General features: G+C 38.2%; 2 protein-coding genes across 2 annotated transcripts; both read right to left on the bottom strand.

Annotated features, from left to right (window-relative positions):
• Window positions 1-1,298: 1,298 nt before the first annotated feature.
• Window positions 1,299-5,409, bottom strand: LOC121394488 (meprin A subunit beta-like). The gene is made up of 4 exons (XM_041565649.1): window positions 5,385-5,409; window positions 3,754-3,931; window positions 2,035-2,239; window positions 1,299-1,691 (listed from the first exon to the last, which is right to left on the bottom strand). Exons 1-4 carry the CDS (start codon window positions 5,407-5,409, stop codon window positions 1,677-1,679), a joined length of 423 nt encoding a protein of 140 aa, XP_041421583.1. The 3' UTR covers window positions 1,299-1,676.
• Window positions 5,410-5,512: 103 nt separating this feature from the next.
• Window positions 5,513-20,036, bottom strand: LOC108718576 (meprin A subunit beta). The gene is made up of 13 exons (XM_041565648.1): window positions 19,992-20,036; window positions 17,580-17,771; window positions 16,952-16,970; window positions 15,234-15,284; window positions 15,102-15,145; window positions 13,854-13,932; window positions 12,677-12,794; window positions 11,979-12,157; window positions 11,291-11,509; window positions 10,363-10,515; window positions 8,001-8,216; window positions 7,177-7,614; window positions 5,513-6,528 (listed from the first exon to the last, which is right to left on the bottom strand). The coding sequence occupies exons 1-13, from the start codon at window positions 20,034-20,036 to the stop codon at window positions 6,284-6,286; spliced, it is 1,998 nt and encodes a 665-aa protein (XP_041421582.1). The 3' UTR covers window positions 5,513-6,283.
• Window positions 20,037-27,445: the final 7,409 nt, after the last annotated feature.

Here is a 27,445-nt window from a genome sequence, read left to right as displayed (position 1 = left end):
TACTGAACACTCAGAACTGAAGTTCTGTACATATGCACACAAGTTTGTTTTCCTCCCTGTCACCTAAAGACCATGCAATGGGCATTGCAGTGTGACATTCACAGCATTCAGCCTGGAGCCAGAGTTGGGAGTATCCCCACAGTTGCATGCAGCCTTTTACCAATGGGAATGCTTGAGAAGGCAAGTAACACTGATTGGTGCTTTATAAATGTGTGCTAAGAGTTAAGATCACCTATATCTAGCCAATATGTTTACACCTCCTGCATGGTCTCTCTTTGCAGTAAAGAGGTAGCATTGCATATTCCCACAGCCTATTTCTACTGCCTAAATCTCTTCTACCCATAACCACCTCCCAACAGACATTGGCCCAATCACCCCACACTCTTCATTCTGTGGTTGTCAGGCCCAACTGATCCTGTCCTGGTAATAGTTTACCCACCACGTGCATATGTTTTTAACAACAAAGGTTATAATTGTTTCAAGTAAGACAAATTGCTGGTCCCAGCGTTTAAGTTCAGAAAATGTATCGCTGTGAATTCCTAGGAGTCTGTGTCACACTCCCAAAAGGTATAAGATACTGTAAAATGTTGGAATAAACAGCTTCAAAGCAGTTTTTTCAAACTGCATGTGTTTTTTATTAGCAGTGCAACACACTACATGTTTCAGGCGAAACCCTTTTTCAAGTTCAAGTGTACACTTGAAAAAGGGTTTCACTCGAAACATGTAGAGGCCGATTCACTTAGCTCGAGTGAAGGATTCGAATGAAAAATACTTCGAATTTCGAAGTATTTTTTTGGTACTTCGACCATCGAATTGGTTAAATTCGTTCGAATTCGAACGAAATCGAACGAATCGAACGAAAAATCGTTCGACTATTCGACCATTCGATAGTCGAAGTACTTGCCCTTTAAAAAAAACTTCGACCCCCTACTTCGGCAGGTAAAACCTACCGAAGTCAATGTTAGCCTATGGGGAAGGTCCCCATAGGCTTGCTAACCTTTTTTTGATCGAAGGATTTTCGTTCGATCGTTGGATTCAAATCCTTCGAATCGTTCGATTCGAAGGATTTAATCGTTCGATCGAACGAAAAATCCTTCGATCGATCGAACGAAGGATTAGCGCTAAATCCTTCGACTTCGATATTCGAAGTCGAAGGATTTCAATTCGAGGGTCGAATTTCGAAGTATTTTTAACTTCGAAATTCGACCCTTAGTGAATCTGCCCCGTAGTGTGTTGCACTGCTAATAAAAAACACATGCAGTTTGAAAATACTGCTTTGAAGCTGTTTATTCCAACATTTTACAGTATGTTATAATAGTTTGTTTTGCACTGTACCAGGCCACTTTACTTTTGTGTTGGTTCAGTAGCTAAATACTCCTATATGTGCTTATAAAAACTGCAAGAAACACATTTCAATGGCTTTATTTGTTTAATATTATACTTTTCATGGGTTATATGGCCTGGGGATATCAGGTAACACTGGAGTCTACACAAAGTTGTTAAACTGATGTTAGCAATGCCTGTTACAGCCCATATTGAGTCTTCCTATACCACTTATATACATAATGCAATTAACCTGATTTTCAAATGATCCTTTTCCACAGAAAGTTGCTGTTGTAATGCCAGTACGTTGTGCAGTATTTCTTTCTTGATGGTTTCACAAAAACCTCATGCTCTTAGAATGCATAGTCCTAAAAAAAGAAATAGGTTATTGCTGCTGCCCATGAAAACTCCTACTTTTATTATTTTCCAAATCTGGAGACTGTTTATATTCTCTCTTACAAAATAACTTCATATAAAGGAAGAAAACTTTATATAACTCCTGTATTGGTTCTCTTGTATAAACGTGGCATATTCCAACCCTTCTCCCCTGCAGGTCATTCAGCTCTGCCTTTTGACTAACATGGGCAGTTATATAAAACTGTACTGCATCACAAATGGCATATAGATATATAATTTGTTTCTAGTATGCTCTGTCTCCTGCATTTTGTTCTATATGTACTGTATGTACTGTACCTGCAGTTGCATACTTACATTTTCAGTAGTTTGAGCTTTTCCAGTGTTTGCTAGTTGCTTCTTGTGTTTCTTTTTCAAGCAAAATACACTTGTGAGTGTGATAATCAGCATAACAGCAAATATGGTCACTGAAGAGGAGACTGCTATCACAAGTGTGTCTTGGCTTGAGACTTTCCTTTCACATTTCTCTCCAACATACCACCAGTCTTTAGTAACCTTGCACCTAAGCAACAGAAACACCCATAACCCATTTGTAGGGATTTGGTATATTGCATTTGTGTTGGCATGTAATATCAACCTCTAGAAATCACAGATTGTGCTAAACGTGATCCAAGACTGTCATATGTACTGTTCAAATATGATTGTGATGTATGTTGGCGTTCTAAAAACACATAATAACAATAATGCTACAGCACAGTCAGGGTTTTTATATATAACCTGGAGGGCTCACTTCATCTCCCAAAAGCACTATTATTCTGAAAGTGCAGTTTTTAATTACCATTTGGGTGAAAAGTTGCATTTTAAGGGCTATGCAACATGTTGCATTTTGTTCAATGTCCTCATACTAACAGATCCTGATGAAGGGAGGTTGTTCCAACTGAAACGTTGATATTGGTGGAGATATGAACAAATAAAAAAGGGGCACTTTCCCCACTGCAGAGAATTGTGTGTGTGCGGATCGCTGTGGGACCGTGCAGGGTCAATGGAGAACCAGCACCACTACTGCAGAGTAAATGAATTTCAGGGTGTGCGGTATATCTGTTACATACTCTTACTAACAGATGACACTGTAGGAGTCGGATACAGTGGCGCCAACCATTTGCCTATAACTGGTCAAATAACTGCCCTGAAGATCAGATATTGTAGTATCCCATTAAATGTTTTGCCATTGCATGCATTTATATATAGATATAGATTGTTTATAATCCTTGGAAACAAAACCAGCCGATTGGGTTTCATTAATATTTACATGATTTTCTATTAAGATATGAAGATCCACTTCTAATATCCTCAAATTTTGCAACAGGGCGTACACATCTTTCATTGAGTGATATGACAGAAATTAAATCACGAAGCTCTTATTATAACCAACGACATCTCTAAGCACCGTTTATAAGGATCTAATTTACAGGGTATTCATGGCTTTTGTGTATTGTATAGTGAATAAAGTACCCTCTATTGTAAAATATAAGGTTATTATAAGTTACCGAGGAGTTCCATGACCATCTAAAAGCACAAGGCTGAAGGTCGTGACTTCTAATATCCTTATATTTTACAACAGGGTACTTTATTTATTATAATACACACGTTTCAGTGAGTCATGTGACAGAAATGACATAACTAAGCTCCAATTATAACCAATGACATCACTTTTATCAACCGTTTATACAGGGAATAAAGTACCCCTCTTGAAAATATAAGGATATTATAAGTTACCGAGGAGTTTCATGACCATACAGGTCATGGAACTCCGAGGTAATTTCTAATATCCTCATATTTTACAACTGGGGGTACTTTATTTAATATAATACACAAATTTCAGTCATATAAGGATATAATTCACAAGATATTCCTGGCTCTTGTGTGTGTGTATATATATATATGTGTGTGTATATATATATATATATATATATATATATATATATATATATATATATATATATATATATATATATATATTTATATATATAATCTCAATCTTGATTTAATTGCAATAAATGAACAAGAATGCATTACCTGCATACCGCCTTTGCATTCTCAAGGACGCAGACCCCCTCATTTTCACACACAAAACCTTCACATTCCTTTGGTAGAACTGGACCAGGTTTCGTTGGGTTAGGAACATTTGTTATTGGGGGCTTTGTAGTGGTGGTGGGAACAGGAGTTGGCTGAGTTGCATTTAGATGTGAAACATCTGGTTAAAAATAGGAGGAAACAATAACACCAGCATTACCGGTAATATAATTTCACATGAAGTGACCCTAAATAAACAATGGCATATAAAGGTTATAGTAACTTGTTACGTCATACACTTTCTTTAACACCATTCTGCATGAATACTCTAAAGAGCTAATCAGCTAAACAGACTCCTTTTATTTTAGGTTTAAAATCCTATATAGCTATATGTTTGCTCTCATCAGTATTAAGGTAATGCTACTACTGCATATTGGTAAGGTAATACCTTTATTGCAACTTCTATAATGTAACTAAACTCATATAGGAAAAAAAAACTGCAAATATATATGAAGATCCATTTGGGTAGTAAAGTCAAACAAGTGGATCTTTACCTGCTTTGGTCACTCAGGTGCTGGCCATGACACACACAATAATGACAAACTGCTGTTTTTGCACTTTGATAGTCTCACAGCCCTTTGTGTCAGGCTCACAGTACTGGAGTGGCTCTTTAGGGGCACCAAGTAAATGTAGAAGTTGCTATGGTGTTGGGTTGCTCCTATCACTGATATGATAATGGTCTGAAGTTCATTCAGGATGAAGCATAATGGTTAATGAATATGGTTGAATTTTTATTCAATGTTTCAAATTGCTGGTTTTGTCATTGATATAAATAGACACTCAAACTATAGTGGATGCTTAATAATTCTGGAATAAATGTATTGTTTTTTTGTGGTATTTACTTTTTTTTTTTAAAATTTACATTAACTTTAGTTATAGTGTTGTGAATATAAGGATGTGTTTACAGGTCTTGGGAAACTGCCAGTAACATATGACATGTCATTAAAGGAAAACTATACCCCCAAAATAAACACTTAAGCAACAGATAGTTCATAACATATTAAGTGGCATATTAAAGAATCTCACCAAACTGGAATATATATTTAAGTAAATATTGCCCTTTTACATCTCTTGCCTTGAGCCACCATTTCGTGATGGTCTCTGTGCTGTCTCAGAGATCACCTGACCAGAAATACTAGAACTCTAACTGTAACAGGAAGAAGTGTTGAAGCAATAGACACAACTCTGTCTGTTAATTGGCTCATGTGACCTAACATGTATGGTTTGTTTGTGTTTGTGAGTACAGTGAATCCTACGATCCCAGGGGGGCGGCCCTTATTTTTTAAAATGGCAATTTTCTATTTATGATTACCCAATGGCACATACTACTAGAAAAGTATATTATTATGAAAATGGTTTATTTACATGAAGCAGGATTTTACATATAAGCTGTTTTATGCAATATGTTTTTATAGAGACCTACATTGTTTGGGGGGGGTATAGTTTTCCTTTAAAAGCTGATGCAAAACCAGTTGTACAAGCCAAAAGGCATGTGCCAGTGACACTGAGAGAAAGACTTAAATGTGAATTGCAGCCCCTGACTGAGTTAGATGTAATTGAGCCTATCACTCAACCTTCAGCTTCGGTATATTCCGTCATTGTGGAGGAAAAATATGGATCCCTGAGATTGAGCTTGGATCCCAATGAGTTAAATGAAAACACAAGGAGAGAACATTTTCATATGCCCACTCAGAATGAAATGCTGGGTGAAACGACAAATACCAAATTATTTACATTCCTAGATGCCTCAAATGGGTTTTGGCAGATTGCTCTCACTAAGAGAAGCAGAAAATTGTGTATCTTTAAAGGGGACCCGTCACCCAAAAAAAAATATTCAAAATCCTATTATCTACCAGTGGATGCTTACTGGCCAGAGGACAATCAAGGAAAAGATGCCACTGGAAATAGGCAGGTGTCAGTAGATAACAGTGAGGACAACCAGATGGACACTTTAGAATCTTTTCTGAGAGATACTGCGCCCATCCAAGGAACAAGAAACTCAGATCATGCCACAGTTAATATACAAAATACAAGTGACAATAACAGGCACAAACACTTACTCATGGTGTGCAAACACGTTAAGGCCGTGTTATCAAAAAACCATCAAGACTAGTTGAATAGTGTTAAAGTGACATGGTCAGTTGGTTACAGTATTATAATTATAGCAAATCACCTGTACTAAGTTACAACTATTAATTGCATGTTGTTATTAGCACCGTTGATGTTAAAATGTTAAAAAGGGAAGGATGTGTTAGATAGAAAAAGAGGCACATAGGCGGGACCAGCTCCACAGAGAGAGGAGACAGAGCTGTATAGTCAGAGAGCCATGGTTCTTTCATGCGCTGTATTTTAATAAATAAGTTGTTGTTGCAAAACCCAGAATCCCATTATAAAGGAGTACAACACAGCAGATTTCTATTCTATAGAAATGATATTCTTGGTCTGTACTTGGACAACTATCAGTAACAAAAGCCTATTCATGAAGTACAACCCTACAAGGAAACAAATGCAAACAGTTGAACTTACCCTCTACAGAGAGCAGAAAATAAGCATCGCCTCCCTTTAAAAAGTCTCTGCTGAGAAGTCTGTCATGGCTGATGAATGCAGAGGTTCCATATCCAGGCCCACGGAAGTATTCAGTTCCATTAGGGAATGTGGTACTCGTTCCAACTTTTTCTGGTCTGTCCCAGAATAAGCCACCGTTGCCTAAAATAAACACTGAATCAGAATGTCTACCTACAACTGATATGAGTTATCTACTATAGCAACTGCTGTTTTTGTATTTGTTTTTTGTGATGTATTGTATTTGTTTGTATTATCCATGTGTCTATGAGTAGAGATTTCGTTTATAAGACTTTATTTCACTAAAGCAAAACATTTTTCGTAAAGACTCTTGCAAAAGTTAGCGACCATGTTTGCATCCTTTTTGACTGCTTACAGACCTCAACAAATTCATCGCAAAGTTTGTGACCAAATGGATTTTGTGAACATTTGCAGTGCATTTAATAACATTTTGCAATGGCAGAGCGTTTTTTGCTACAAAATCTTTAACGAAACTCTAGAGCAGGTGTTAACACTAAACCTTTGCTTAACGATAATGCGCAATGTTATATTCACCAGCCAATGATTTTACATTGCAAGCAGTGCTAAACATTCGCAAAGACGCCATTTTAAATAATGCTTGCGACTTTTGATTACATTCCCCTTTTGTGTCTTTATGTGCAACTACATTTCTGTCTTCATAATTTTGTAAAATCAAACACATGCCAAATATTAAAGCTAAAATGGGGGCCACAGCCAATGATATTTTTTTGACATATGGCACTTTTAGTAGGTATTTTTTGATATATATCTTGTATATCTTACTTGACACCTGTGTAGGATCTGTTGTGATGCTTCTCTGATTTGACATGCGCTTTCGGATATCCGGATTCTGATCCATAAGCTCCATTTTTGCCTGTCTTAAAGAGCATGGCCATTGTAGTGTATCATCATTTGCTCCAGATATCAGATGGAAATATATTCCAAGATCATACGGCTTGTCAGCTGGACCATTGTGTAGGACTTGTACTTGATATGCATAACCATCCTTGGAATACAATGGGGGACTGAAAATTATTCCATTCGCTTGTATGGACTGTGTAAAATTCCTGATGTGCCAGACAGCTTCCGACAAGTTAATATCATCTATGGCAAACCCTCCGTTGCTCGGTCCATTTCCTTTAACTCCCTCAAACACAACACGAAATTTGTTCTTTACATTTAAAGAAACATGATGGAGCTGCCAATATTCTGCCGGATTTCCTAGAAAAAATATGAAGTTTAGTTGCCACTTTGTCTACTGGTTCACTTGACAAATGTTTGGCCACAAGAAAAAAAACTTGGTCAGTCGGTCAGCTTTGCTGTTATGGCAAACACCACAGTCAGGCCCACAGATCCTTAGAAGTTATTCTACAAGTGGCACTCACATAAGTCATCTGTTTCTTATTGCCTATTGCAGCATATTTATAAACAATGGAGAAAAATATCAACAGTGATGTTTCACATTGCAACCAATCAGCATTTTGATTTCACCTAAAAGTAAAGATCTGATTGGTTGCTATGGGCAACATCACCAGTGATGTTTGTCTACAGTTTTAATAAATATCCCCTTATTTGTACATACAAATAAATGCATTTAAATTGCTTACCCTTAATGCTGGTGATGAATGTCAAAGTGCCGTTGGGAGAGGCTTCTGTGTATTCTCTAATCCAGATATTCAGTGCATCATTCTCATTTCCATTGTAGTAATAGAAGAACTCCAGACATTGAAATCCCCTATTTGGATAGAATAGTCTGCTTTCCAGCAGAGCCTTTTCCCCAGCATTCCCTGTACTGGTGCTGAAGTGCATGTAATAACCGCTGTCTGTTTGGAAAAACCAAAAGGAATATGATAATAACCTTACAAATAGAATGGAAAGAGGATCTGCTGAGATAAGAAAAGCAAACTGCCCACAGAATGACAGAGACCCCCAGCCAGTTAGCAGGATGTCAGTAACAGCATTTCTGATCTATGGAGCACAACAATACAACTTTAGATGCTGCTCCTGCCTCCCTCACTCTCTGGCCAGCTTCTATAGTTAATGGGAATTGTATTTTCAACATTCAAGCTATTTTATAATTTTTTAAAAAGTCAAAAACATTCCATCAAACTCCTGAAAATGAATTTTTTCTTTATCTGGAGATACTCCTTTTTGGCAATATCTGGGAGTCAACATAACACTCTCTTATTCCACATTCTATAAGGCTTACTACCCGAAGCTTATTAGAAAGTTAGCAAAAGATTTAGAGGATTGATCTTACCATGCTATGACCTTGCTGCCAAAACAAGGTAAATAAATTTGTTTGGTCCAACAAACCTCCTTGAATTAACAAACACACCATGTTTGGATTCCATCTTAATTGCGGCCTAGATCTCACTAATTCATATGCCTACTTTGAAGCAGAACAACTTTCCCAAACCACAAAGTGGCACTTACCCCACACTGAGAGTAGCCATGTGCATTCTGAATCACTATTAGCCCACCCAGTTGATCTATCTTATTTGTGAATGGACAGGAACAAATCATTGACCCCTAGCCAACTCAGCCCAAACTCACACTATCCGAACAAGGCATAATAAATCACAGAAATTCCAATTAGTCCCATCTCACAGCATCCTAATGCTCATCCATAGTAACCCACGTAACCATCCTAATTACGGCACCCAAACTTTTACATGGTGGAAATCTAACTACAGCAGACGAAACTGCCCCCCACTCAGCTCTTAAACTTAGCAATGGATAGGGTCAAATGGGAGCAACATCGTTTGAGCACTGGAATACCTATTGCAAAAAAAAACATGGTTGTACCAGCTGTTTCCCTTCCCCTTGTTACTTCCTATATACTAATATACCCCATCCCCACATTTAGACATGCAAGTTACAATTTTGACTGTCAAAGCAAATAGAGACAAAACAACCCCTCTGATTGTTTGATGGTTTTATTTTAATGCTTGAAAAATAAATAAAAGAGATTTAAAAAGTCACATTTTTAATTATGAATGGAACTATGTGATTTTTGTGACAATCAAAAACATTCTTTTCATTAAATAACATGATCAAGTTTTTCTCATAAATATGCTACATTGTTTGAATTTAATTGCAATGTTTTTTGTGGACCGGCCTCAAGTGCATTGGCTGAGCAGGGCCAGCGGTAGATATTGGGGAGCTGGTCATGTTTCTGAAGGGGAAAAGCTATTACCTAGTTCGGAGCAATAAAAATGCTATTGCTTTAAAGGAGAACTAAAGCTTAATTTAAGAAGTAGGCTTGAAATGTTGTACATGTACATTATGTTTTGGGCTTCTGTACCAGCCCAAGGCAACCACAGCCATTTAGCAGGGAAGATCTGTGTCTCCAAAGATGCCCCAGTAGCTCCCCATCTTCTTTTCTGCTGATTCACTGCACATGCTCTGTGCTGCTGTCACTTACTGAGCTTAGGGACCCACTCACTATATACAGTACATATAGAATATAAATGTCACAATATAAGGCTGATTAGTATTACTGTAATTAGTAATACAGATATTTACTACATGGCAGCACAGAAACCAGACACTTTCCAAGATGGTGACCCCCTGTGACAAGTTTGAAGTCCTGGATCATTGCTGCTATTGAGAAGCTGAAACTTTAGGCTGGTGCAATAAGTTCAGTATGTAAAATATGGCATTTTTAATCATATTCATTTTTAGGGTTTTGTTCTCCTTTAAACCACAATAAACACTGCAACATGCTTGAATATTGTTTACAGATAGTCATACTGCGAATGTCCAATGACATTTGCAAAAAAAAGTATTCAATTATCTTTTGAATTGTTTTATTGGGATCAAAGTGCTTTCTTTACAAAATTATTTTTCTGCTGTTTTCTGTGTTTTAACCTTATATTATGCTACTTTTTTACGGCGTTTCAGAAGATGAACATACATTTCATACCTTAGTGGCAATAAACCACTAAAAGATAAATAATCTCCTACCTTTGCAGTTCCCTAGGTGAGTGTGATCATTACTGGGCCCATCTGCGCTGTGAAGAATATGATTCCAGTCACCATTATCTCCTGTACCTTGTATCATGCCACAGATATTATTGTACTCAAAGGTACATGTGTCCATAAAGGTAATGCTGGAGGCTAGGTTGAACGGACAAAAAATCAGTGTATGGAACCTATTAATTACTTGTGTATCAAGAACACAATTATAAACACCTTTGTTTCAAGATCTACCTGTATTTTGGCTATGCTTTTAAGTGGTATATGGGTCATGTAAGCTATTTTATTTTTAAAAAGGGTGAAAAATGATTGGCTAGACACAAATTAAACTGACAATACAATCGGTTCTATGAAAATCCAGTTCTTTGAAAATATTCTGGGCAAAACTGTCATGACAGATACGCTTCATCAGTTTTGCCATTTAAAGAAGTAGTTAAGAGCTATATTTTGCATATTTTTCTGCCCATTGAGGGTATATCATTTTTTTCTGCAGAATGTAAACCCAGATTTTGCGAAAAGCCTGTTGTTAAAGAAAAGTGCATGGTGAATTCGCCTTTACAGTGAGGCATCGGCCTATTGGCTGGAACTCATCACCTTACAGCTAGAAAACACCATGCTCTTGCATGAAGCACAAAAACATTTTTTTGTGCTTCATGCACAATACATTTCAAAATATTTTGAGTCTTAATGTATTTCCTTCCTTGTCCCAAGTGAGGGCAAATAACTGATTTCAACAATTAAAGTTGTGGCTGAATAAGTAGAAGTAGGCTAAAGAATTTGTTCATAAAATACACATCTGAACAAAAACTAGAAACAGACAGATCTCCATGTGTTGTTTGCAGTTCATAATTTAAAGGAGTCTTGAACAGTTTTGGCAACAAGCAGAGGTAGCAGGACTAGTAAACTTAAAACTCACAGCAGTTGTACAATTGATTCAGTTTCTCGAGATCATAATCGCTAAAATCCATCCGCTGTCCAATCACATCACTGAAAGCAGCAATCTTGGTGACAATGGTTGGTTCCGTCCCATTCTGGAAGGCTGTTTTGCCATAGTGCATGACAGAAGTGTAGTCATATGGCACGTTTAAGGAGTCTGATTGTGTATCGTCATACGCATTGAAGTTGTGCTCCCTTCCTGTAAAAAACATATATATATCAATTTTTATTCTGTATGCATAAGAAAATATTATACATTTTCAGTTTATCAATCATTTACTCATTTTAAAAACTCAATTTTATAGTGTGATTTATTATACTTTGTTTTAAGTTAGTTCGGGTTACATTCTTTCAACAAAACTATTTGTAAATAAGTAGACAGAGAAGTATTTACAATTCCAACGAATGATGAGATGACCCAGAATTTATGAGACAGTGGCAGATTCCCTTACCAGATCTCTTCAATGTTTTAAACAGCAGAGCACACACAATTGATTTTGATGCTGAAACGTATGAGTATGCATCCGTACCAACATTCGCCGCATGGGCTGACTCAAGTCATGGAATTGAGCATAAAATCCCATACAAATATTATTAGAAATAACCTTTGAATTTTGCTTTTGTACATGTAGAGATGATCTCACGTGATTAAATGATGCAGATCTTACCTGGCAGAATCCTGTCCCACACAATAGTGACATAGTCATCCCTGTCAGCACGGGATTGTTCATGCCAGAATCCCAGAGCATGAAGGAACTCGTGTTGAATTGTAGCTATTCTATCACAGTTGGTTCCCAATGAGAGTTGTTGCTTTCCTTGCCGTAAATTCCCAACATAGGAATAGCAGCTGAAAATAGTCCAATATTTTTAGTGTACGTGATGGTATAATGTAAAAAAAGTATACCTACCAATTGTACCTACCAAACCAACTTTCATATTAAAAAAATTAAAAATTGTGCAAAAATGGTGCAAAATGTTTGCACAATTTAGGCCACGGGGTTATATAATAAAAGGCACTGAGTTTGCCCAGGGGCAGTAACCCATAGCAACCAATCAGCAGGAAGCATTTACTGGTCACTTGTTTAAATGCAAACAGCTTGTTGGTTGTTATGGGTAACTGCTCCTGGGCAAACTTAGCAGCTTATATTACATATGGATGTTAATGCGTAGGCAAGGCAGAATGCCATTAATGCCAAGACAGACTGCCATTATCACTGCATCACACGCAAAGGCCTTATTAAGCTACCTTTGTTAGAATATGAATGTCAGTTTAACAAACATGGTTACAAAAGAAATGGTAATACATGGAAACTAGATGGATCTTAGCAATGACATCAGAAATGAATTATGAAGAAAAGCTACCTACCCGCTATCTTTAAAGACAGAGATATAATTAGGTTCACCTTCCCATGGTTTAAAATCAATACAGGTTTTCAGTCGATAACGTTCAAAAGCTTCTAGAACTAGTGCTTTTGCATTGATTTCTAAAACAAAAGAAATATAAATGCAAATAAAAATCATAACAATTACAGTTTGAATAACAAGGAGGCAATTAAAGCTAATGGTTGCTAGTGTACAATATTAATGCCAGAACATGGCTTATAGAGGGCATAACCTGATGAACTTTCTGGCCTCAGATACATAGTAATGGAAGAATTTATGCTATAATTGTTTTATAAGTCCTGTTGCAAAAGAACAATCATAAGGGATCTCCTAGGCAGTGTGCAAAAACCAGGCACAAGGGGCCAATTGTATGCACTTTGCAAGTTGCGCCTCTTGCCTTGCAGAATTGCCACATGCCTCAGGCATGTAGGCATACCCCCTTTCTTCCCCCACCATTTAGCCATACAAGTTAGGGAGGGATAGGAGATGCAACCGACAACAAGCCCTGTCTTTACTACCTTCCCTGTGGTCAGGGTCAGCAAAGGGCAGGGCTGACCTGTCCCTTCTGGCACCAGGGGTGTTGCACCAATGAGATGAGTTGAGAAACTGCACTAATGACGTGGCCCCATCTGGACCCCCTATAACATATACTGTACATGTAGCTCTATATTTTAGTTTGGTGCCACCCCAGGCACCAAACCCCAGCACACCCACCCTCAAACCCCATTTGCAGGAAGTGACATTACATCATTTCCAATCAGTGCACCCCATCACTCAGCGGCCCTCCAGGTACCTCTCTTACCCTCCCCTCCGATGCCACCAGATTTAGTAGACAAGTACCTGGCATAGAGAGGGGGGGGGGGAGAATTACTTTTAGGGGGATTTTTTTAATTACCATTTAGGCAACCTTAAAGCTGCCACCCTAGGCACAGGCCCTTGAGTGCCTATATTATAAATATGGCTCTGTGTACATGGTCTTTAACCTTTTTTTTTTAAGATTCATTTCAACTGACTAAAAACAGCACATATGCCTGGGTGTAAGGTCAGCGAGTAATCCACACAATGCAAGAAGGATCCGTACTCATACGTCTTAGAAAAAATTATAATATACAGTATATTCCTCTATTACATCAGAGGAATGTTACATATTATATACTTACCTAAGCTGTCCTCTAAAAAATATGGAACAGGTATTGGCCACCTATATTGATCTCCAATGATTGAGTTTCTTTGGTTTGTCTGTGTGAAGAGATTAATAAGTGTTTCACATGAAACTATAGTATGTATAGAGTGATATTTTGAGTTCTCATTCTTTAATAAATATTACAATATAGTCTGCCCATCTGATCTTTTTTTCATCTTTTGATTCATGGAATGATACAGTTAGAGTAACATTTCCAGTAAGCCTCTTGTATAGTATGACAAGAAATATTGTAGATATTTCTAGTAGAGTATAGGTTACATTATATTATCAGAATTCACATTTTAATTTATTAATGCCTTTATTTCTCAGTCAGTCGCAATGTACAATTAATTCTGTTGTCTGGATGTTGGTTAAATCTAGATACACAGATGCTATTCTCTCTTTCTTAGAGTATATTTCTGCTTTATACTGTTCATTTAAAAGGGGACCTGTAACTCTAAGAAATCATTCCAAATTCTTGTTAGTCGAGCAAAATAAACTATACATACAATATTTAAATAATTTAAATATTGTTTCATTCTGTCTTGGAGTTCACAATCACAGCAAGTGTGCAGGAGCCATTTTGTGAACACTTTTATTAAGGCAAGCTTTGCAGCATTCCCAAATCTTATTTATGTGACAGAATGGGGAATCTGATGCTCATGCACAGACTGCACAACTAGAGGGTGAGGGGGAATGTGAGAAGAGTGCTGCTCCACCTCTATGTATAAGAATAAAAAAAAAAGAATTTGGATTTCATGTTTTATTTGACTATTACTATACAGGTCAGTGCAAATGTAAAGCACTAAAATGAACTTAAAATTGACAGATTTGCTGCTATTAACAATCGTGCTTGTGTGCAAACATGCTCCTAGCACCAATATGCAGATGCTCTGATGAATACTGTGCAAGTGGCATTGATGCTAGGGAAACCCTGGAACTACTTGGACCTTATGTAGGCTGAAGTACTGTTTACATTTATACTCCAATTTGTGTGTTCCGAAAGACTAGTTATTGTGAATAAATAAACAGTATTGTTATAGCAATGAGTACAGGCAAACTTTTTGCTGAGCATGGAAGTGCAGAAAACCCTGTTTTATAAAAACATTTCAGTATTAAAAGTTATTACATTTATTTATATAATATATTTGATACTGTTCCATTTTGCTCCTGCTCCTGTTATAGCCTACAGCTTGGTAAGAATACTTGGGCAATTTGAACTTACATCAGCCAATATGATGTCTCCCTCAAACAGATCCAGTCCTGCACCTATAATGAATATAAAAGTGCCTGTTAGAATACAATTGTATTTTAAAAAATCAAGGAAGTAATAATTATATGATAACAGTCAACATACCTATGTTGATGTCAAAAATGTCCAAGTTTTTTCCTCCATCTACATCAATATCTGGAAAAAAAACCCATACAGAATGTTAACATTTTATCTGGTCATACTATAATGCAGTGGTCCTAAGGGGTTGGGGCATGGAGCAGTGATAGAAGGGCTTATTCAGCCCCGGACTTCCGTCTTGGGCGCCCCTAGGCTGCAGGGTCCTAGCGTCCTTGGCATGCAACCCCCTCTGCACCCCCCATGTGAATGCATGCACTGGAGTGCTGCGGATTAGTGCTCCTTAGAATGTGGCTGCGTTGCATGCCGCCCCTACAATCTTGCTGCCTTAGGCCCAGGCCTTTGTAGCCTCACCACAAATCTGGCCCTGGTCTTAGTCTGAAGCCTAAAAGGGTGCAATTTCGGTAGAATTCCTTGCTGTCCCAGATACACCAGAAAGTCCAGCTAGAATATCAGTTAGGATGAGATGATTTATGTGATATTGGGTAAGTTAACGTGATCTCATCTGCAAGCTATTTTCACACAAAGCAGAAGGTCTTGCAAGCAGCATGAAAACTTTCTCATCACAGATTGTGATCAGGCCTAGTTTTGTGGAATGGCCACACAGGCCCGGACCTAGGGCGGCAGAATTTTAGGGGGTGGGATGCTGCATAACCACACCCACACTGGTTCAGAAACACTGGGGGATGTGCAGGAGACACAATAATTTTTTTAATTTCCCATGCGCCAATCACCGGTCCCGAAGATGAAAATTTGCATGAATAAAGAGGAGGGGACGAGGGCGATGGATGCCAGTGGGCCTAGGGGCAGCCGCTATATAAATCTGGCCCTGGTTGGGATCACAGTGGCTGAACTACCTAAGGATTAAACAATCCCTTAGCAATATCCTCAATCATTAGAAATTCCCTTTACACATACATTCCTAAAGCTGGCCATAGATGCAAAGATCCGATCGTACGAATCATCGTACGATCGGACTTTCCCATCTCCCGACCCGCCACTAACCATTCAGATCAAAGTCTTACTAGTCAGATTAGTAAAAGAACAGGTCAGCAATGTTCTGCCCCTGACAGCAATCATACGATATCTATGTCCAAACAAAGCTAGTGACAGTCTCCCACTGAAAATCGTACGATCGGCAATACACGCAGAGATATTATCGGCAGCCGACAGAAATTTTCTAACCTGTCCGATCGACCAAACGACCGATCTCCGCCGGACGAAAAATGTTGGGACTCTCCACACACGTTCCGAAAATCGTACGAATCCTCGATTCGTACGATCAGATCTTTGCGTCTATGGCCATTTTAAGACTAAGGGGTGTGTTAATCTAATTTTTTTATTAAAACAAAGTCAACCAAACTCCCTTTCACAAACTCATTTATCAATAATTTTTCTTGAAAAAGTCGAGGCAAAAAAGCAATTTAACAAAATTGAGCGACAATTAGCATCTCGTCTTTATCGAATTGCCTCAAATTATTATTATTATTATTATAATTAGTATTAAACCTGGATTATCCAGTGCAGATCACAATGTCAAGAAACAACTTCAGGGACATCTACCATTGACTTCTACATGACCTCGACAGGTTTGAGATTTTTAGCATTTTTAACAGGTACATTTGCACAATAGTTACCCTTTAAATCTGGGCCTATAGCAGTTCATAAGAGTTCATAAGTGAGGACAATTAAGAACAATTTAAGCATATAAAAATATATCTACATACCTGCATTATCTTGAAGAGGCTGAAAAGAATGAAAAATAAATATGAATACATAGTGCTGATTTCATTGGGGTACAAACAATATTGCAAGTTGGTTTTATTAAAAACCTACAAAGACATTGTCAACAAAAGTATCTCTAATAGAAATCTGTCTCTTACTATTTTATCTCTCCAATGAGCTATAATAAATCTGAACTGAGACCTGCCTTACTCCTTAAAAAAACCATGACATCAAACTCATAATTAAGACCAAATGGCAAACGAGTTTGGTATTAATTATGAGTTTGATGTCCCATGTTTTATTTTATTTTGAGTTACGGGGTACATTTGTTATGAGTGTTCATGTACCATAAGTTATTAATATGGAAGGACAATTTGTCTACAGTGATATGTACTTGTGAGCTTAAACACTCACTGCTGAGATCTAGAAGGCCTCAGTATGGGATTTTATGCGTGATGCATTAGGAAAACAAATTTAACATTTCCATGTGCAATGCCAAGGTTATCTGGATGGAAGATTGCCACCAATTGTCCTTAGAGCGGGGGGAATGCATCCTCTGACATGATAAACTGCATTTCTGTCAGTGTTTAAAAGTCTGGGTTTTACAAATGCAGAAGAACCTTACCTTACGGAATGCATAATACCAACAGTGAAGTTTGGTGGAGGAGGAATAATGATTTGGGGTTGTTTTTCATGGTTTGGGATATGGCCCTGGTTCCATTTAAAAGCAAACTCTAAGGCTACAGACAAGTCCATGATTTCTATTTCATGGCAACAGGGTGGTCTATCTTGTTCCAGCACAATAATGCCCCAATGCACAAACTGAGGTTAGAACAAAATTTGTTGAGAAGAGAGTGGAAGAATTTGACTGTTCTGATCCCCAACATCAGTGCTCAAACCTAGTAATGCTCCTGTTGGCTGAATGAAAACAAATCCTATCAACAATGTTCCAAAATTTAATGGGAAGCCTTGCTAGAAGTGAAAAGGCAGTTATAGCAGCAAAGTAAGTTTAGCTTGATATGAATACCATTGGCTTGCAGGCCCAGATTTGTAGCAAGGCTACGAAGGCCCAGCCCTAGGGCGGCCACCCAGCCGAATCCTTAGGTGCACTGGGGACTCAAAGCTCCCCATTACTTCTGTGCCTGAGAGTTCCGCAGTCGGCATTAGGACCCTGCAGCCACAGGAGTCGTAGGCTAGTGGCTTCGTCAAATCCGGCCCTGTTGGCTTGGTACTTTTATTTTATTTATTTGAATTGAGCATGGGTATTGTGAAGTACTTTTATTCAGCCCAAAAGCAGAAAGGCAACATTTTGGGCCTTCAAGGCCTTTTATTAATGCTGGGAGTAAGTGTCATATTAATGAAACAAACACATTAATACAATTTAGCCAAGTCAATAGCTACAGCAGATGTTAACTCTAATACCGACTGATAAGCCAATTATTTGAATAAACCTAATGTCAAATGCATATAGTGGCAGTAGAACCAAGAGCAGGGTTGAACTGGGGGGCTTGGGGCACACCAGTGCTACTGACCTAGGGCCCCCCTCCGGCCCCCGATCCGCCCCCGATTCGGCGCGCTGCATCCGGTATGGCAGGTACCTACGTGTGCGTGCTGTGTTAGTATGCATGCATGCGGAGAAATTTTTATTTCACTGCGACCCCCGACAAAGTGGGGTCGCGGCTGCTCCACTAAGAAGCGGATCTGGCCCGGCAGGGACCACAAGAGCCCAGGGCCCACGGGGTTTTTTCCCTGTGTCCTGCCAGCCCAGTCTGACACTGACCAAGAGGCATATTTACTGACATTGGAGATAAATATCTCTGGAGATCTCTGGAGATAAGCAATTAGATTTAAACAGTCACCAAAAATTGAAAAACAAAAGCAAAGATCTGATTGGTTGCTATGGGAAACAGCTCTGGAGTTCTAAAATATTTTTCTACAATGTTAGTAAATATGCCCCAAATCTCAATACAAATTAGACAAGAAATGTTACACCTTATTGTCATTTAGCATACCCTGGGTGCATGTGTGAGAATACTACGGCTGCAAAATTGTATACCTTAGTGCTTATTCACCAAGCACTGGTGTCCGGGGTCAGGGCTGCACTGTACACCTTGCTCTAGAATAAAAATCCAGTTTAAGGTGCAGAGGGCAGTGCAGGAACTTAGTGGCAAGTCAGTATATACAGAGCTCTCTAACTTGTGTATTCAGCTCAAGGGTCCCCAATATTTGTTACATGAGAGCCAAAATCAAATGAAAAAGAAGTTGAGAGCAACACATGCATGCAAAGTTTCTGGGGGTGCCAAATAAGGGCTGTGATTGGCTACTGGTAACTGTTATGTAGACTGGCAGCCAACAGGAGGATCTTTTTGGCAGTACATCTGCTGTTTTATGCAACCAAAACTTGACTCCAAGCCTGGAATAAAAAAGAAGCTTTGAGGCCATTGGGAGCAACATCCAATGGGTTGGTGAGAGCTCACAGGCCACTGGTTGGGGATCACGGCTCTAGATGATGTACAAATGAGGAAGCAGGTAGGGAGAGTGAGCGAGGATTACTATGTGCTGATTAGTAATTCATTTAGGTTTACATTACATGGCAGCAGTGAAATTGCATTTGATTTCTTTAATAATCAGCTCTGTATCATCACGCACTAGTTGTATCACAGTTCTATCCTCAGCTTATTCTAATGATTTTAGAAGCAACCTGTAAGCTGTCAACAGCAACAACAGAGATGGCTTGCCACCTTTTCCGGAAAAAAATACCAGCCTTTCTATATATTTATCTTTTTTCCCTATTAACAACATTGGGAACAACCATCATTTTTACCGGTTAGGATGGTAACATACCGGCTCTGGGGGATCATTTTTGGAGGCATGGAATATTACTATTATAGGGCTGGTAAACCTCTGGGCTGGGATCAGCGTCAGACTGAGGGCCCACCGGGGCTGCCACCGAAGAGGCCCCCACATAACCCCCCCCCCGGTTCTGAGGTCCTTAGAGATACCTGATGCTGCACATACCTCTCCTGCCAACCCCATGCTTACCTTGAACTTCCCGATGCGGCTGTGATCGGAGCGACCAGTGTCCATGGGCGTCCGCAAATAGGGGCAAGGGGTAGGGTTGCCATCTGGCCGGTATTTTACCAGCCTGGTCAGTAAAAATTATTTTTTGATTCCAATGTTAATAATAGGGAAAAAAGATAAATATATATGAAGGCCGGTATTTTTTTCCAGAAAAGGTGGCAACCCTAGCAAGGGGAAATTTTGCTCTTAAACAGTGACAGTGGTGTAACTACTAGGAGTGTGAGGGGGAGAATAGGGGGCATGGAAATAAAGCCATCTTCTGTGTACCCCAAGCAGTACTATTCTTTTTTTTTTTATTATTATTATGGCAAAACATGTCTGTGATGTTGAAAGGAAGCAGGGCAGGGAACAGAACAGAAAGGAACAAAAGGGGCAAGACTAGACTGTTGCTCTTGCAGCACAGCCCTTCTTAGTAACTGTCCAAAAAGACAGGAGTGGGCGGTTCTTACTCAAAGTGCAGGCCCACAGGAAATGTTAGAAGACGTACTGCTGAGGAGGCAGCCTCTAAAAAATGGCAAGTGCAATACTTTGATTTCTATCCAGGGAAGCAGCTCTAGCAAGTCCTACATAACTCTGACTGGCTACTACTTGCCCAGTACTACTTGACTATTATGTGCAGGAGAGGTAGCACAGGTAGGAGGACCAAAGGGTGGACCAAAAAGTCAAATGGAACCAGACCAATTTGCAGGGTGTCCAGAGGTTGCAGAAATAGCAGTTCCCTATTAGATGCACATCAATTTGCTGCTTTGTGTTCTGGAGACATTTGGGGGCAGATTTACTAAGCTCGAGTGAATGGTTCGAATGTCAAAAAGTTCGAATTTCGAAGTAAATTTTTGGGTACTTCAACCATCGAATAGGCTATATTCGACTTGGATTCGAACGATTTGAAGTAAAAATCATTCGACTATTCGACCATTCGATAATCGAAGTACTGTCTCTTTTGACAAATTAAAGCTACTGAAGTGCAATGTTAGCCTATGGGGACCTATGGGGACCTTCCACAGCACTTTTCTATGATTTCTATTTGATCGTTCGATCGAATACGCTAAAAATCCCTCGACTTCGATATTCGAAGTCGAGGGATTTAGATTCGATGGTCGAATTTCGAGGATTTTAACCCCTCGAAATTCGACCCTTGATAAATATGCCCCTAAAAGTGAAGCTGGCACTTTATGCTGTTTTGGGTGTAGCAATTCTGTGTGTAAAACCACAAGGAGCTCAATCAGGACACGTTTGTGAATGGTTACCATGACCCCTACCTTTATTACTGTATAAATTTCAGTAATATTCATACAATTGCTTTTATTTCAGTCTCTTAGGCATTATGCCCATAAAATCAGTAAGGAGTTGTTAACTTAAAATGGGGTGGTTTAGTGTGAGTTGTCAAAAACTGGGCATGGTCAACTAAAAACGTAGTGCAATATCCACAGCACAATGCACCTTAGGTGTGACCCGAATTTCACAGATTGTTTTTGATCGATGAATTTGTCCCCCCGGACCATTTTCTGCGGACACCCATGCCAGTGTCCCATTGGCCCAGTCTGATCCTGGCTAGTACAGTAAATCCAGTCTAAACAATACAGCATTTCTCACCATATACATTTTTAGGCTTTAGTTTTCATGTAAGTACATTTTGTAGCAAGTTGAGGTTTATAAGTTAGTAATTACTTCTAAGTGGCACATTTATCAAGGGTCGAATCTCTAATTCATTTGAGTTTTTTTAAACTCCCCTAAACTCCCATAAATTCGAAATTCGACTAGTCAAATTTTATTAATAAAATCACTTTTTTAATTCGAACGAATTTAAACGACCCGAAATCAAATATGATTCGAATTATACTAACTGGATTTGAATTTAAAAAACTTGAATGTCAGGGGGGCTACAAACTTCACCCTGGACCTCTCCCATTGACTTATACATTCATTCGGCAGGTTTTAGCTGGCGAATAGTCGAATTTGAGTTCTTAAAGGGCCAGAATCTCAAAATTCTAATTAAAACTCGAATCAAGTTTGGATAATTCACAATTCGAATTTGAGAGTTTTCGAAAGTTTGAGTTTTCACTTTGACCCTTAATAAATCTGCCCTTAATGTACTGGGGTTTCTCAATAGACTCTGTGTCCTCACAAAACCCTCAGACACATCAATGTTCTAATGATTGAACCACATGCTCGATACACTAGTGTTGGCAAGTGGATAACATTAACACGTCCACTGCCTTTATTCATTATGTCTTTCCAGTAAAAATCAGAATTATTAGCAAATATTTGCCATGCTAATGTTTCCTGCTACTACTCTGACACAGTATATACAATTAGTTACTACAACAATGTGTGTATCATAGTCCTAGTTTTCCAAGAGAATCTTCTCTCTTATTTTCTGTGATCTTCTGTGCATGTATCAGACTAATCTCATACCATTTTTCTGTTCCATTTAATCTAAATTTGACTCATATGGATGATGAATAATTCTATTAATTTCCTTCTCATACCCTAAATATTCTATCCATTCCCTTAATTTCCTTAATTTTCTATTCTATTATTCTGTACTTGTCTTTCCCTTATCTTCATTACTCTTTTTCATTATTGTGCTGAATGGGGTTATTGTCAAAATAATCGCATAGACACTAGGTTCACCCAATACAAGAATGGGACCTGTTATCCAGAATGATCTGGACCTTAATGGATTTTTCTGTAATTTGAATCTCCATACCTTACGTATACTAGAAGATCATTTAAAGGTGGCCTTTGAAGGCACCTGAACATCGGCCACTGTTAGTGCTGAAACGTAAGATACAGGTAGAATTCTATTGTTTCTACCTGTATATCTGATGATTCAGCTCTACATGTTTTTATTGAAACAAACAATTTCTTTTAGGAAAGATCATAATTCTAACGTCTACGGTCACCTTAAAAATTAAATAAACCCAATAGGCTGGTTTTGCTTCCAATAAGGATTAATTATATCTTAGTTTGGATTAAGTACAAGCTACTGTTTTATTATTACAGAGAAAAAAGAAATCATTTAAAAAATGTGGATTATTTGGAATCATTCTAAGCAGTATGATAATACTGGAGGATCCATCATAGATTCTATAAAACAATTCACTATAATAAGCTGCCTGTGAAAAGGTTTGATAATTTGTTAAAGAAATACATTTTATATAATTTAAACGGATTATAACTTCTAGGTTTCCACTTTACATTTGTTTAGATATTGGTAACTAAACAAGTTAAACTAAGACAAACAGAAATATCTGAATTTATCAGCACAAAAAAAAAACTCTGACTTAATGATCACAGAATATTTTTAAATAAATATTCCCTTGAAGTCCTAGTTTACGCTTAGTTACCGTAATGCTTACAAAATATTTCAAAATATACTTACAACTCCTATGACAATGTGCAGGCAAAGAAGAATCACAGATAAAACCGTTGGCTTCATGCTGGGTCGGCTGCGGCTGCTGATTGTGTTCTGAACTATGAAATTTTAACTGGCTTAAACTGTGTACTTTGCTCCCATATATGGCTAATGCTAGATTATTTTATCTGTGCTAATACATATTTTAGGTTCATACTATAGCTCAGAAGTATTGATTGGGAGTACAAGAAAATCAAGTAGGTTTAAAAATAACTCCTACTAGCAACACCACTATTTCAGTGTATACTTTATGATCCACAGGTCCTTGAGTGCAGTAACCTATAGCATCTACTCAACATGTCGATATGTACTTTATAGCTGGAATTGGAATTGCACAATGATTGGAAATATGCGTTGTTGCAACAGTGCAACTTTGTACTAGCATCATTCAGTAGGTATTCAGATATTGGGTCTAATTAGAGAAAATAAACATCCGCCCAGGAGTAAGTAAGTCATTTCATTCAAATTAGCACCCCGTTGAATTGGACTTTATTTGTACTTTAACAAATTAGATATAGAATAAAGCAGTGTTTTTCAACCTGTGTGCCGCGGCACACTGGTGTGCCGCAAACTAATGTTAGGTGTGCCGCTATCAATTTGAAGGCCGAAGTGCGCGGACCTTTCACGTGACGTCACGTGACCTGAGCGGGCAGAAGAGCCGTGCCTGGGTTGGCTGATCAGGGAGGTCGCTGGCTGCACTGCGCGCAGCTTCGATGTGAAGGCAGAAGGCAGAAGTGCACGGACTGACAGGTGAACGGCTAGTGCTGTTATCAAAATATTAAGGAAGCAGACCCTGCGGCTTAGCCATGCTGTAATAAGGAGAACCATATTTCTAGCTGTCTGGCTGCAATGCATGAGGCAGAAGGTTGTCAGTAAGAAAGTAGAAGGAAACATATATGAAAAGGCCAATTGAACTTTTACCTGATAAGATTTTCCAAACCAGGGTAGCGCTGCCCTCTATTTAAGCTGGTAGGGGCAATAGCGTGGGTACCCGGCATAGCAAGCTTACCCTGGCCTTGAATGATGAATGTGAGAATTCTCTCACGAACACAGAGATTAAATTATTTTGTTATTGTGTTTTTTTGTAATAACAAAATAATAATAAGTGACCTGCTTCTCCCTTTGCACAGTTGCTAGCTGAAGCACCAGATCTAGTTAGTTAGATTTGAGATTTGATTATCAGTATTGTTTATTTATAAAACCCCAACGGTCTTGGCAGCAATTATAAAATATTTGGGGGAGTGTTATTACAAAAAAACACAATAACAAAATAATTTAATCTCTGTGTTCGTGAGAGAACTATTGCCCCAACCAGCTTAAATAGAGGGCAGCGCTACCCTGTTTTGGAAAATCTTATCAGGTAAAAAGACTGCAGATGATATAATAAAGTTCAATTGGCTTTTTCATATATGTTTCCTTCTACTTTCTTACTGACAACTTTCTGCCTCATGCATCAATGTTTAAAAAAAAGCTTACATTAACAATAGCACTTATATTGTTAATATAAGCTTTTTTTCACATTTTCAGCTGGTGGTGTGCCGCGGGATTTTTTCAATGAAAGAAATGTGCCTTGGCTCAAAAAAGGTTGAAAAACACTGGAATAAAGTACAAACTTTTTTGTTGCTGCAACTTTTTTGTAGCAAAGAAATGGTGTAGCACCTTTTTTCCACTTTTGGGCTATCAGTAATAATAGAAAAAAAATTCTTACTTTCAAGTTTTGTTAACTGCGTTGAGCAAATCTGCTGTGTTTCAAACTGTGTCAAACTTCACAAACTGGTGTCAAAATTTGCCAAATTGCATTGGAATCAATGAGAAGGAAAAGTCACATACATGTATCGCTCTGTATACTACTACACAACTGCCCTACATTGTTAGAGGACCTCCTTTCCACTATGCTACAACAGCTTTTTTTAAAAAAAAGGCTCCCATGTTGCCAATATCTTAAAAAAGCATGTCTACACTTACTAGCTATGTTACTGTTTAACCATAAAGTACCATCTATAGTTTATTTAATACTGGCTTACAAACACAGGCACAACTAATAATTCAGAATACCTACAAATAATATCTTGGTGGAAAGAGAGGGGAGGATAATATGATGCAAGCAATTTTTTTGTCTACCATGTGTCTTTTTTTTTGTGTGCAAAACTGACCATGTGGCAAATGAAACAAACATTGGTTGGTCAGCAGAACAGTGGGCAGAGACGATTGCTCCATACCTTATGTGAGTGACAGAAAGATTATTATGACCTCAGTGAGCAGAATGCAAAGCATTTTGCAAAGTTAAAGCAGATATCTCTGCTTATTAGAGTTTATACAGTATGTGCTTTTAATGCATGGATGTATGTATAATATGCAGCCAGAGACATTAACACTTGTGCAGATTGCAAAGCAAGTGGGCAAAAGAAATTGCTGAATAGTTTATCAATTTGGTGGAGTGATTTAGAGCAACTAAGATCTATGATGTTTACAGGGCAAGAACTCCTCTCAGGAACACCAGAACTTCAGCATCAAGTACAAATATAATTCCATCCATGGATGAAAAAAAAAGTTCCTAAAAAGTAAAAGCAGTAACAGTGTGCTTCAAGGATCCAAAAATAAATGATACATCTAGAGTAGTCAATGTAGCCCTCAGCAGGACTCCCAAGCTACGAGACCATTGCAAATCCAATGTTGGAGATGCCACTCTATAGGATATGTAGCGGCAACTTGTTTGTTTGTGTTCATTTGCTACAGAGGAGATGGAGTGTTGCTTTACTAAGGGTTTGTCACTGTATAGTTGACCACTGTGTAGTGACCTGGATTAAAGACTCGGTGACAGGAATGTTTTGTGACTGTTAATGATTCCCCCCTGTCAGCATAGTTGGAAGTTGTATGATGTTTAAGCATGGGACTCTAGTGGCTTGCATTGCTCCCAAACTCTTTTATTACATCTGAATGTGGCTTACGGGTTAAAAAAAAAAAAAAAAAAAAAAAAAAGGGTTGGAGACCCCTGCTTTAGACCATGAGCTGCAACTCCTCTTCCAAAAATGTAATGGCCCGAGTACTTTTCTTCTCAGAGCCTTGTCACCAGCCCAGGTCTTAAGTAAGCAACTAGAAGAACAGTGATCCTAGCTTTCTTTGTTATTTAATTAAACCATGGAGTATAGCATTGAAAAGTAGTAATATATGTCCGTACCTTGTCACGGGCACAAACAAGGCAAATTACTCTTGCCCGGGGAAAATACAAAGTTACTAATTAGAAACACTGCGGCAGAAGAGGTGCTTGGTACCAACATCCCCACCTTTGCACGTGCCTCTTCTGCCCACCCCTAATACCAGTCCCGGCATTACTATACTATATATTCCAACTAATGGGAAAGAAGGTTAAAATGAATGAATGTGCACTTACTGCATATGTACTTTTGTTTCATAGCAGCATCATTCGCGATATAAACATCAGTGTCACTTCTGGCCAGTAGGAAAGCGAGAGCATTTTATATGTGCTTCTACTGCCTTGATTAATGCAATGCCCTAATAAATATAGTCCAACAGGACTGATGATTGGAGGGAATGGTTTTCTTGAATAGTTTCAGATTTTTTGTTGCTTCAATTGACTGATACAGCTGAGTGTGACATTACACTTTTTTACATACATTTTTAAAGGATATCTAAATAAGTATACTAGGCTTTTATGATTCCAGCGTTCCTATGTGTATAATATATAGTGAATAATGCACCCCTTTTGTAAAATAAGGATTTTATATGTCACCAAGGAGTTCCATTCCCATATAAAAACCATGAGGCCAAGGGACATTTATAGGGTTATAAAGATTGTGTATTACATAAAGATACACATCCCAATTCCTCTTTTAAAAAAAAAAAAATGGCCTAGCATTAAACACAGATCTACTCAGTGGCTAACTATTAAAATCTTAATTTGTAGTGCAAAAGGTTAAAACAATAGTACATCTTCAAATTAAGTGTAATAGTACAAAGAATGATCACATGAATCTAA

The sequence above is a fragment of the Xenopus laevis genome, chromosome 6L (assembly GCF_017654675.1).
Source record: "Xenopus laevis strain J_2021 chromosome 6L, Xenopus_laevis_v10.1, whole genome shotgun sequence".
Classification (NCBI taxonomy): domain Eukaryota; kingdom Metazoa; phylum Chordata; class Amphibia; order Anura; family Pipidae; genus Xenopus; species Xenopus laevis.
This window is presented reverse-complemented; position numbering and strand designations above follow the sequence as displayed.

What these genes read in the sequence shown, in the direction of transcription:
- LOC121394488 (XM_041565649.1), bottom strand. Translation starts at nt 5,409, where the DNA reads ATGACGGAATATACCGAAGCTGAAG. An exon ending in GGAATATACCGAAGCTGAAG is followed by an intron (nt 3,932 to 5,384) that starts GTTGAGTGATAG and finishes ATTTTTAACCAG; the next exon opens with ATGTTTCACATCTAAATGCA. An exon ending in AATGCAAAGGCGGTATGCAG is followed by an intron (nt 2,240 to 3,753) that starts GTAATGCATTCT and finishes TCTGTTGCTTAG; the next exon opens with GTGCAAGGTTACTAAAGACT.
- LOC108718576 (XM_041565648.1), bottom strand. Translation starts at nt 20,036, where the DNA reads ATGGACACTGGTCGCTCCGATCACAGCCGCATCGGGAAGTTCAAG. An exon ending in TCTGTCTTTAAAGATAGCGG is followed by an intron (nt 12,158 to 12,676) that starts GTAGGTAGCTTT and finishes GACTATTTTCAG; the next exon opens with CTGCTATTCCTATGTTGGGA. An exon ending in TCACCTAGGGAACTGCAAAG is followed by an intron (nt 8,217 to 10,362) that starts GTAGGAGATTAT and finishes TTTTCCAAACAG; the next exon opens with ACAGCGGTTATTACATGCAC.